We start from the raw sequence: 12,965 nt of genomic DNA, 5'->3' as shown, positions 1-12,965 counted from the left end.
TATGGAAGGAAAAAAAAAAAAAAAAAGGATTAGGAGGTTGGAAAGCGCTAAGGCATGGTCTAGACCAAATTCAGTCTAATGTGAGTGGACACTGTAGAGAGTAAATAATTTCCATCCCCACCCCCAAGATGTTTAGCTTATGTGTGAAGACCATGAGGTAGCTGTGACTAAAATACAGACTTCAGCTTTTTCACCTTTTCCCAGATCCAACATTGGCTCCCTGTGGGCTCTGCCTCTTTAAGTCTTCTTTTTGTATCAACCCTACGTATATTTCCAAGGTGTTATCAAAGGAAAGCAATGCAGTCCAGACTATTTATTCTGAGATGCTATGAAGAAATAGGCTGCCACGCCCCTCCGCTCTGGGCAATGCCTTTCCTCTCACTCCACTCCTCCTGGCCTGGCAAAACCTAACTCACCTTTTAGAAATAAGCTAAGCTAAGATCCACTTACTAAATGAAAGCCTTTCTGAGTGACTGTCCTCCTCATGTCCTCTGGGCTGTACCAGTTCAGGCTGCCTTAGGGTCCCCTGCTGTACGCTCTTAGAGCACTTTCTACTTCTCTATATTATAGAACCTACGCCATCACTGCCATTGCGCATTTTCTTGGCTTTCTCCCCCCACTAAACTGTAGGTCAAGGACTCCGTCTTATTCCTCATTGTATTCCTTGTGCCCGGTAGAGTGCATGGTACAGGGGGCTACTGAATAATCAAATTTACACAAGTCCAATAGTGATACACTCAGTTCCCTCCTCTTGTTTACTCCATCACTGATTATCACGTTCATCTTGACTGGCAAGAGCTGTAATAAAACCCTCAGCCTGTAATTTCTAATACACCACTTCCCAAAGATTTCAAACTTAGATATTGGTACCAGCTCTGTACCCACGTGTGCAGTAAGGCTGACGTCGCTGTGGCAGAGGGAGTGAAGCGCACGCCATGCACTGGTTCATCCTCATATTCAACAGCCTTTCCGTATACAGAACTGGCAGTTCACTAGGTATTTCTCTTCCTCTCAGAGGAATAGATTTTCCTACAACTGATTGACTGATGACCTCACGGATTAAAACTAAGCAAGCTGAGAACATTGGTAGGAATTTTTACAAGCCTGGTGCAACCAGCTAAATTATTTTAAGAATAAAAAGAAGAACCTGTGTGTTTGATATCATTTTCATTATTCACTTTGTATGTGTGTGTTTGTACAATTTAAATGTGGACTTTGTATTTTTGAAAAGAAATGGACTGGATTGCCTTAAAGCCAGATCCTCCAGCAATATGGGTGTGTATTATTTCATTTGCATTGAAGTGGACCTGGCACCTTTATTTTTTGCACTTGAGAACTCCCTAAACACTTTGCAATTTGCCTCAACATGAAGACCGTTGAGATGAATTCTCTTAAGGTGAAGGTTCTACTCTCTGCCCAAAGAACATGGTTAAACAATACACATATTATCACAGGTGCAAGTGTCTATGAGAATGAGCTGCAAGTGTTCACAGGCAGCAGCACCTCTGTGACTAGGAAAATATCTGTCATGTCAGTGGCTGGTAATAAAAATACTTCTCTGGATTAGCACAGCTATATAAATGGGTCATGCTCTGTAGACCTATAATGATGAATACTACATTTTCCAAAACTGAAAACGTATTTAATCTTTTACTAGAAGAAAAAGACTTATGATCACCTTACTTGTCAAAAGGTGTTTGAAGAAATCATTTCTGCCACTTTCGTAATCTTGTGGTGTATTATGCAATGGTGTAGATTTCTGTGCAGGTCAATGCAATTTGCAGGCGTTTTAAATCATTAAAGGAATGCTGTATCTCTTAACTGAAGATTCTTAAATGAACTAAATTTCTTATATGGAATGAGGTCATATTCCCATTAAGTACAGTAGCAGTTGTCTCATGGCGTGTTTTGTAAAAATCAAATTATATCTCTACCATCAAACACTTCCTGTGATATAATTAATTGTGGCAGTGTTTTGTAGACTGATGGATAAAAGCGAGTCTGACACTAACACACACACACAAATGTTTTGCTTAGCCATGTACGCTCATGTCTTCCATTTGCTTCATGTCTAGAGGCCTTTAAATATTTTGATATGCTATCATTTTCTAATGTGTTATATATCCCTGATTCTGAGCACTGTTAAATCTTGGTTGTCATGGTTACTCTTGTTACCATTGGCCAACTAACATTTAGCCTTTCTTTTTCTTTCTTTGCTGCATTAAAATGGAGCAGTAAACCTGACAGGTGAGGAATAGAGAACAAACCCCTTTCATGCTCAGTACAAAAAAAAAAAAAAAAAAAAAAAAAAGATACGGGTAGACTTCGGAGGTATTGAGGGGGCGAGGGTGGAGGTTGGCTATAAAAGATGAAACTGGCAAGGGGAAGATGGACGAAGCCTAGATATAGAAAATAATTTTGATATTAAAATGATTCGGGGGGAAATAGTTTGTCTATATATGAAGACAATAGAGTATTTAAAGCCAAATTTAGAAGGTACTAAAACCAGTCTGAGTTTTCTTTGTAGTCAAGGTTAAATGAGCATCTGTATGTGTTAATGTAAGCCATTTTTCTTTTGTTTGTTTTTACTGAAGTTTGATCTCAAGACACTGTGTACAGGAATACTAGCATTCTCACACCCTGCTAATGTTGATGTCAGTGCCTTAGTGAAAACTGATCTTTAATTCCAAATTATCTCCCTGTCTTCCAGCCTTGAATAATAGCAATAATAACAATAATAATCCCTATACTGCTTATTTGTTGATCAGTCGCAGCTAACCTTGCAGCTTTCTAACACATACCTAGATGTCTATATATGAATTCCTGATTAAAGTAAGAAAAGGATCTCAATGCTCCTCTAACCCGCCTCCCTCCCAATGCCGTATTCCAGGGGTTCTCTGGGAGTGGCCCCTGGACAAGCAGCAGTGGCATCAGCGTCACCTAGGAACTTGGTAGAGACACAAATTCTTGGCTCCCCCAAATCCCAGAACTACTGAATCAGGAACTCTGGGAGTTGGTCCAGCAGCCTGCCGTTTAACAAGCTCTCGTAGGCGACTCCGAGGCACACTAAAGTTTGAGAATTACTGCTATATTATTGTCCCTAAAATCACTTATTACACTTTCACTGGCAGGAAACTCAGACTACCTCTGAGAAGGTGTGCTTGCCATTAATCCAGCAGAAAACACATGCAAAATAGTTTTTCTAGCCCAAAGTCGAAACACTTTGAATCTAGTTAATACACTCAGAGATCCACCTTCTCATTATAACACTGGCCTCATTTCACAATTTCATCCCTACCTTCTTGTTCTATTAAAATGAGAGAAATGGGCCACAATTTAGATATCATCTTTTAACACTCCTTCTCTATTTTATAAGTGAAGAAATTAAGAAGGTTGTAGTTGACTTACCCAAGGAGATTCACACCAATAGTCGTAGAGCTGGGGTTCCATTCTTAATGATGTCAGAATCGTTAAGTGTCCGAATTGATTTCTTTGAAATCTCTATGAATATTCAAATAAATATATTTCTTCCAAAAGCCTGTACTCGTATGTCTGAATATCTTTGTTCCAAGTAAATAGATATATATAATCTGCCACAAGATCATCCTTTTGTTTTTGCTCCCCACTTTACCTGTAGATAAGAACCAGGTGAGAATAAGTGAAAATAAAACCCCGCTTAGACCACAGAGCAGCATTTTTGGTGTACAGTATTCACAGCCCCCGAAAAACCACATATTTTTATGGTATTAGCAGTTTCTGCCATACCTGAAATGTCATGTGATCTTCTATTATCTTTTCACCCAGATAACCCCTGCACGTGGTAGATACTTCTCACTGTGAGAAATAAACTTAACCGTAGGGCTTTATAATCCTAATAGAAAAAAGAAAACAGTGAGGCAAAATTCAGTATCTGTTTCAAGTCACTATTTGTTGCTTTTTTCTATCAGTAGACGAAAATGAGAATAATGAGACCTCTGAAAACTTAGCAGAAAAAAATTAAAATGTCATTCCTTACGTTCCTGTTGGGACTGATTTAGATCATTATACGCCATTTAATACCTTGCAACAGTAAATTCAGTTTTTAAAAATGACCACTGTTACTGATGATGACCAAACCCTTCATCTTGCAAATCTTCCTTAGAAATTCTTTGTTAGAAAACAAACATTTTAACACATTTCTGTTTAAAAATAATGTGATAAAGAGTGTGGGCAGCCGGAATTACCCATGTTGTGATCATCAAAACTAAATGAAGCAAAATAAAACTTAAACAGCTGATTTTCCTAGCTGGCTCGGACTTCTGGAGTCTGATTTCTTGGAGATTATCTTACTTGGACAGATTAGGTGAGGGAGATGTTAGTTATAATGTCAGGACACCCCTCCCATTTATTACAATTATGAATTGTAACTTCAGTCCCCATGCTCTGGGCTTTCCGAGACTCATCGGGCAACAAGATGGCATTTTCAACTTTCCTGGCGCCAGAGAAACCGAGTAAATGTCTTTAGAGAGTATTCTTTTCTTTCCCTGTGTCTCACATCACTCAGCCTGGCCTCAGCGCAAAGGAAGATAAGGAGGGTGTCCCGCAATATCTGCAAGGGTGAGGGTCTCCTTGCCCAGATATTTCTTCATGTGGTTTCCGTAATCCTGCAAGAAAGACTGTAGAGCCATTTTGAAAAGGGATAAAAATCCAGTTTTCAGTCATTGGATCTGGCACATCAGTAAAGCCATGTGCCAAATTGTGTGAAAAGACCCAAACCTGAAAAGGGCCACTGGGATTACTTGGAGAGGACCAACCATATGTTTGTTACACGTGGGATTGATTGGCCACGCTCGGTGGTGTTTCATTAACTCATTTAGATTCTGCATCTTCGAGAGTAAAACGTCTCTCTGTATTGTGAGGCATATACCCCCAGCACAAACACGGTGACATTTTCTATTGTGAAAGTGGTCATCATATCCTTCTTTCCCATTGTCTTCCTAGACCCTTTTTCTCTTCCCTCTCATATCTCTCGGACCAGTTCTCCATCTCTTCTTTTCCTTTCCTTCTCATTTTCCACTCCATATAACTGGAGCTGCCAGTACCTTTGGCACGCCTCCAACTCACTGCTTTCCTCCGATTGGTAGTAGGGCTTGGCAGTATGCTCTGTCCTAAGGCTATACCTGACACTTTTAGGTGGAAACAGAGAAGCCTGAGACAGGTTAATCCAAGGTTCTGAGAGAGCAAGGTGTCTAACAGGACTCACCCCCCAAAATTCATTCCACTGAGGATGTTTTGCTGAAGGCATTGCACTTGAGCAAATCAAGTGTGCTTTCCCTTCACATCAGTCTTCCCTTCATCCCCTGGTTGGTTTTATTCTATACAGATGAGCAGAGATGGAAAGAAAGGCTATTTAACAGGAGCCCTCTGGCTAACCGTGGAACGACCTGGGTGGCACTGAATGAGAGCCCACTGCCACAGCAACACTAACGAACTGTACCACCGTCATATCAAAAAGAGAAAGGGAGAGTTCCTAAATACTGCTGCCCCCTTTCTCCAAATAAGAATGCCTTTGCTCTGAGAAGGGGTGAGATGCTAGGATTATGCCTCCGGCCTGGAGATTGCTGGAATCTGTATTTGGAATAAAGCACTGTTTGAAAAGTTCTCCATTAGTTAAGTGAGTTTTTAATCTAATTCAACCTTAAAGAAAATAGCTAGCTACTACTCTGTGATTATTTGTTTGGGGGGCAAAAAAAAAAAAAAAAAAGGATAAACCTTACGAGAAAACCTCACATTTCTTGCATAGACATTTATTAAAATTACATTATGACACCTTAAGCAAAGAGAGTTAGCTTGACACCATAAACAGCTGATACTGTTTTTTCCTTGGGATTTGAAAAGAGAAAAGGGATGTTGGTTTTGTGTGGTCCTGATTCTCCTACCAGGTATTAGGTTAACTGGAAATCTTAGAAATGCACTTACTGTATTTATCTGGTTATGGGAAAATCCAGGGCAGGTCCACTTGGTAGCCCCCAGTCATGTATCCTAAAGGGAAAAGGAGGGGGGCAGATTTAGCTGTTTAGCTTGAGGCCCAGTAGTTTCTATGAGTTTTTTTCCCATGGTAACCACAATTTTAGTATTGGTTACTAGGGTTACTCTATCCTATCCCTCACAAATAGAACTAGTGGATGAGGGAGAAAAGCTAAACAAGTTTCCAAACCTATCTCACCAACACCTCCTTAAGCCTAAAGGCAGAATCACTGAATTATTTAAATCCAGAGATAAAGGAGGACTTTGAGATGATCCACTTAAAAATTTCGGACCTGAGGAAATACAGTAGGCTAGGAGAGAAAAAAGTAACCTGAACTGGGCTTCCCTGGTGGCGCAGTGGTTGAGAGTCAGCCTGCTGATGCAGGGGACATGGGTTCGTGCCCCGGTCCGGGAAGATCCCACATGCCGCGGAGCGGCTGGGCCTGTGAGCCATGGCCGCTGAGCCTGTGTGTCCGGAGCCTGTGCTCCACGACGGGAGAGGCCACAAGAGTGAGAGGCCCACGTACTGAAAAAAAAAGAAAAAAAAGTTACCTGAACAAAGTCACAAAAGTCACAAAGTTTTAAACCTGAAAATGGAGGGTGGGGGGTTAGGAGGGGCATAACTCTGCTTTTTTTTAATCTGTTTTCATTTTTTTGGTTGTCTTACTCTTAAATATTTATTCTCTCCCTATAGGAAGAGGGCAGAGTCTGATTCTAGAAAGAGCAGCATACCAAACAGTAAGGAGGTCCCTTCACACCATCCAACAGACCCAGTAGAACTGAGGCGCCTTAATTTCCAAACACCAGGTAAGAGGCATGACTCCTCTTGTCCGTAACACAGTGTTTACTGAAAGTTTTATAGCCCCGTTGATATCGCCTTGAGAGGTGAATAGATCACTTTATTTCAAACAATTCTTTGTCCTTCTCTTTTACTTTACTATTATTGAGACTCACCAAAACATATGTCTTGAAAGGAAATTACATTCTTTGTGTAAATCTGAAGTGGGGTGGAAAAAAGAAAAAAAAAAAATTCCCTTCAAATTTTGGAAGAACTATAGTCTTAAGAATATCTACCGGGGGCTTCCCTGGTGGCGCAGTGGTTGAGAGTCCGCCTGCCGATGCAGGCGACACGGGTTCGTGCCCCGGTCCGGGAAGATCCCACATGCCGCGGAGCGGCTGGGCCCGTGAGCCATGGCCGCTGGGCCTGCTCCGCAAACGGAGACGCCACAATGGTGAGAGGCCCACATACCGCAAAAAAATAAATAAATACATAAAAGAATATCTACCATTTTTATGGGCTTAGCATGGTTGATTATTTTCCATGACACCTATCTGGAAAGAATTCCGTTTCTCATCTTATAAAGCAAATGAATGGATGGATGGATGGATGTTACCTCATCCATCCCATTGGGAAAGAATGCATTTTTTTCTCGATTCCCCTATTAATTTGTGTCTGTGTTACTCTGAAAGAAAGGGGAAGGGAGGGAGAAAAACAAAATGAGGAAAAAATCTGTATCTTTTAAAATACTACCGAAACTAAATCTCACTGACCAATTTAGGTTTCTTACTGGGGAGACACACTAAGTGACTGAGGATAAGAAAAACGTGTCTGTTTCTTAAATTAAAGAACATTAACTGCTTCAACAGAGGAAAAATATTATTCCTGCTGAGGGGCATTTTGTACAGTATTGTTAATTTAAGGCTAGCTCTATTTCACTTTCTTTCACCTAAATCTTATTTATGCCAAATAACAAAGAGTAGAGAGAGGTAAAAACATAAAACTGAGTGGCACTGTCTTAATACCTAATGATAATGGACAAAATTAAAGAGCTGATCTAAGAAGTCTATTTGATTAAAACTTGTTGGTAGTATTGCACCCCAAATTGTTTGAAAGTTTTTTTGTGTGTCAAATGGATATTCTATTCACAGTATGGTACACCACAGATTTTATTAAACTACACATTTGCAGTGAATTGCTTTGAATTGAAAATACACAGTTTATTGTGTTTAGCGTATTTTTTTATCTTACGTGTAGATATGTCATAGTAACTACAAACTATTCAGTTAAAAGAAATGACTGGCATTTTTTAATGTGGCTATACAAGTCATCATAGAAGTGGGTTGTTTTTTTAAAATTCTATCTCAAATGAGGTTTGTTCTTTAAAAAGCAAAAGATGTACCTTCATCAGCATAAAAAGTAAAAGAAAATTTTCACATGGCCAAAAATCTCCCATATGGGAATTTATTTAAAAGGCTGAGTATAAAGGTGATAGTAGCCCCAAAAGAAGAGAGCCAGTGGGAGTGCTATCCCTCACCACCCCCAGCACCATCAGAGAATGTTTCCAGGCATAAACACATGAATGGCACCTGGGTAGAAAGGATTATTAGCAGAGTGCTGGTGGCTGCAGGTAGGGAAATATAAATGCCTTTAACCAAGACACCTCCATGTTCAAGAATTCTATAAAGAATCTAATTTCCCCAATGTATGTGGGAATATGAGATCCATTTATAGAGAGAACCTGCTAAATTCCATATAAGTCACTGGAAAGGAGAATGAAGGTTACAACTGAAGTGACATTGCTTATATCACCCATGACTTTACCAAATTAAAATGGGGACCTAGGTATATAAGAAGGTATCATTTAACTAAGATTAGACTTCTCACCTCAAATGGATAGTAGAATAAAGTAGGCAAACAGTAAAAAGGAGAGAGGATTTAGTAGAGGAAGAGACTAGGACAGGAGAAATTGTCCCAAGATCCTCGCACATCTGTTCACTGAGGCAGCATTATGTTGTACTCAGGTAAGCAGTCTGCTTAATTAAGCCTGATTTCTTGAAATAGTCTACGTGCCTCCCAAGCTCTGTGATGTGGCCTGCTGTCCTGAAAATGTGACCAGTGTACACAGAAGATTGTACCTAGCTGTCAATGTGAAATTCCTAGAAACGTTACAGTTTTCTTCAGCCAGTATGGATTCCAGCCAGTGTCTATGAATTTCCTCAATTACTTGCCAACAGGATGAGAGCAGAAGTTGGGATGGTTAACCAAGTAACGGTGTTGTGCTATTTCTTCCTCCCTGATTCACGAATAACCAAGGGCTTTCCTGGATGATGAAATAAAATGATCCTTTTACTCTAAAGCACCTTTCTGAGGTGTTGCACAGGAAATAATTTTTACTTATTTTTTTTGGATTTTAAACCATTTGCCCTTCCCTTTTTGAAATGTGCTTTTATATACATCATACCTTTGGGTATGTAATTATCCACAAACGTTACAAGATTTGACAGTGTTTCTTAATGGTGGGCCTAAGTAGGGAATTAAGAATCCAGGATTTTCAGTGGAATCAGAAACCTGTGATTTATATAACCAGCCCCTAGCACAGAACTTGTTCATGAAAGCAAACTGATTTCCACTTCTGATGGGTCTGTTGTAGATGACAAAATGTCAAACTAACATTATCACTTGAAAATCAGTAGGTCTTTCAGAAGGTCAAGGAAACATATTGCTTAGTTCACTGATTCTTAGTTCTACTTTCCTTTAAAAATATTCACCTTGTGAGTGAAATATCTGTTTACATTTTAAGTTACTTATTCTTGTTGGAGAGTCTAGGTTTAAAGAGTCAGACTTTTTTCCCCAAATTCTGCTTCATATTTAAAAGATACTGACACATACATTTGAAACTTCATATAAATACAGTTCTGACATTAAGTACTTCAAAGAATTCTTTCCTTAATTGCAGTGCACATCTGTCTCTGGGTCAGGGAAAGGAAAAGGTGAGAATTCTGTCCCTTGCCGCTCAGCTAAGGCACAAAGTGAAGACGGAGAAATCTGTTCTTTTCCCAATAACCATCTTTGTGAGGCTGAGGGGTGTGGAGAGAAACATTGCTTTAGCACACTTACCAAATCTGGGGTGATAATCAAGTCCCTCTGTTTGTGAAACGCTGTATTCAAGCAACTGAACAGGACAAGGAAGGCTCATGCTTTCCCAATTAAAAGCAGGTACCTATGCTTGTAGGTATTTTCCACGAATATATTTATCTGTCTGTTAAGGTTCAGATGGCAGTATACAGCCAGGTTGTATTTGCAAGAACCTGAACTACCTAATCTCTTAGGAGAGTATGGTTTACAACATTGAGTCATCAGTTATTGGTGTGTGGGGACAGTCAGAACTGGTGTGGAATACGTCAGTTGAAGTAGCATTGCTGTGTCACCAATGATTTAGCAATGTAAAATCGAGAGCTAGGTGTAGAAGGGATCATTTAGCTAAGGTGAGACTTATCACCTCAAGCGGGTAATGGAATAAAATGGACAAGATGAGTAAATGAGAGAGGAGATGTAGTAGAAGAATTTTCTAGCATTATTAACTGCTCATCAGTGTTTTACAAGCCTTTAAGATCTGTGGAGGAAGGGAAGAAAAGATTCACTTACAAAAGATGCTTTTAGTGAAGCTTCTATTAAGCCTTAGACATTTTTGTAGACAGTGGGAACTGGGTATGTGTTAGGATGGCTGAGAGATGAGTTACATGTTGAACAAAAGTGAACTCTTTTTGTTGGGAGGAAACTTTTCTTTTTTTCTGTTAAAAAAATTTCCAAGTCATTTTATAATCCTCCCCATCAACATTTCTTAATTATGTTTATTGAAGAAAAATTTTTAAATAGAAAATAAGCTTGTTAACAATTGTTACACGTAGGTCATGGCTATACAGCTGTGCATTATATTATCTACATTTTGTGTGTGTTTGAAAAGTTTCATAAGTTGTAAAAGGCAAAAAAAACCACTTAAAAAAGAAAAATTACTCTTCATCTCACCACTTATTCTTCTTTTGAAATATTTAAAATAAAAAGATTTCCTATAACTACTCCAATTTGACCCTCCAGAAATATCTACCATATAGAGCTCCATGCATATTCTTCCAGATTTTTTAATATGTATATACAGTTATTTAAATGATAAAATATATAGCAGGTATATACACAGATGCATATACATGAAATTTCCTGTTTTACCATTTAACTGCATAAAAATAGACCTGTTTCCAAGTTACTGTATTAGGTTTTACCTCCTTTTTAACAGGTCAGAGTATTGATGCTATTCTGTTCTACAGAGGTCACAAAATATATGAACTCAATCCTCATTAATGGATGCTCAGTTATTTCCCGTATTTTGCTCTTACAAATAATACTGTAATGAGCAGCACTGAGCCCAGATCTTTTCACGTCTTGTTGTTATTTCTGTATGATAGACACCTGGAAGTGTGATGGCAGAGTCCTAGGGTAGGCACATTTACCATTTTGATAGAGACTGACAATTCCAAATATTTTTGAAGTATTGTACAAAGCTTTCACGGACCGAGTAGCCCCTCTGGGCAGTGGCCTCTAGAATTGCACAAAATGACTAAGATAAATATACTACTGTCAAAAGATGGTGATTTATCAGAAAACCAAAGAAATGACTGATATGTGTTCCAATTTCTACTTCTTCCAGCAAAGCAAATTTAGAAGTTCCGCATCTTAAAGAAATAAGCTTTTTCTCTAGTATAAAAAAAGGAGTAAAGGAACATATAACTAATCGCATCATATGGTACACTAGTCACCACCTTTCTTGGTGCCTGCAAACTTCTCCCCAAGGACCAACCCACTTTGGTTGGTCCAAAGTTTTTAGAATTTTCTTTTCCTGCAAAATTCTTTCTCCCAGTATCTGTACCCCTTCCTCAGAATCCTCCCTTCCCCCACCAAAAAAAAAAATTTTTTTTTTTTTTCCAAACAAAAACGAAACTCTACTGTTAGGGGCTTCCCTGGTGGCACAGTGGTTAAGAATCCACCTGCCAGTGCAGGGGACACGAGTTCAAGCCCTGGTCCGGGAAGATCCCACATGCTGCGGAGCAACTAAGCCCTTGTGCCACAACTACTGAGCCTGCACTCTAGAGCCTGCAAGCCACAACTGCTGAGCCCACATGCCACAACTACTGAAGCTCACGTGCCTAGAGCCCGTGCTCCACAACAAGAGATGAGAAGCCCGTGCACCGCAATGAAGAGTACCCCCGCTCACTGCCACTAGAAAAAGCCCACATGCAGCAACAAAGACCCAATACAGCCAAAAATAAATAAATTTATAAAAACAAAACAAAAACTCTACTGTTTGTACTTGCACCTTTTAGGAAAAGAGATTAAAAAATAGATGATCAGATGTTACAACATAAAAGCCTCATTTTCATTTTGTGGATGACCTTAATATGTTTTGCCCTAAAGCATACATGGATGGTAGGAGATTGATGGGCTGTGAAAAACAAAAACAAACTCATAAAAAGTTAACGTATCAGAAATAGCAGTATCAGCAGCAGAAATGTCTGCACAGCAACTGAGTGGTTTTGAAAGCTCTTGAGACATCTCTTCTGATGCATTAGTAGTATTAAGTGGATCAGGGCTAACAAGATCCATCTTTACATATATCTCCTTATATTCATATTTTGTATTGTAGGAAACTAAGCCACATGGTCTAGATTAAGGACACCAGATGTATTCTTTTTATCTTATATTTCAGAAACATTGGTTCATTGAATCTATGGTATATAAATGGTATATTTCTGATATAAAGAAACATAGTTTGTTCAAATTCTTCAGTTTGAGAAATCCCACATAAAAAAGATTTTTAATTATGCCATATAGTGCTTACCTGAAGAAGCACTCTTGTAGTATCTTTCCCTTAATGATGATCCTAGTCAGGGATTAAGTCAAACTGTCACTGTTGTACCAACAAGCAATTATACCTTACAAATCGATCTTCTCGTTTGTCTTTAATTTACCATTCATTTGTGAGGCACATTGTAAACAGAGTATTTGTAGTTATTCAGGTTAGGCTAAGTAGTACATATTATGTTAAAAGCTGAAAATTATTTTATAAACTAAGTTGCTATGATTTATTAAGTCAGGTAGGTATACTTCTGATTTGATGAACAAATTA

The 12,965-nt window shown here is 38.9% G+C and overlaps 1 protein-coding gene across 8 annotated transcripts in view; it reads left to right on the top strand.

Annotated features, from left to right (window-relative positions):
- Positions 1 to 12,965, top strand: part of PTPRD (protein tyrosine phosphatase receptor type D) — a 1,004,024-nt gene that overhangs the window by 872,574 nt on the left and 118,485 nt on the right. For all 8 annotated transcript variants that reach the window (XM_024734238.1, XM_024734244.1, XM_024734243.1 and 5 more), the window contains one exon: positions 6,701 to 6,813. In XM_024734238.1, the coding sequence (XP_024590006.1) occupies positions 6,701 to 6,813 (113 nt within the window). The remainder of the gene's footprint in view (positions 1 to 6,700; positions 6,814 to 12,965) is intronic.

This window comes from Neophocaena asiaeorientalis, unplaced genomic scaffold, assembly GCF_003031525.2.
Source record: "Neophocaena asiaeorientalis asiaeorientalis breed wild unplaced genomic scaffold, Neophocaena_asiaeorientalis_V1.1 scaffold256, whole genome shotgun sequence".
Classification (NCBI taxonomy): domain Eukaryota; kingdom Metazoa; phylum Chordata; class Mammalia; order Artiodactyla; family Phocoenidae; genus Neophocaena; species Neophocaena asiaeorientalis.
Note: the sequence above shows the minus strand (reverse complement) of the source record. Positions and strands in the feature narration are given on the sequence as shown.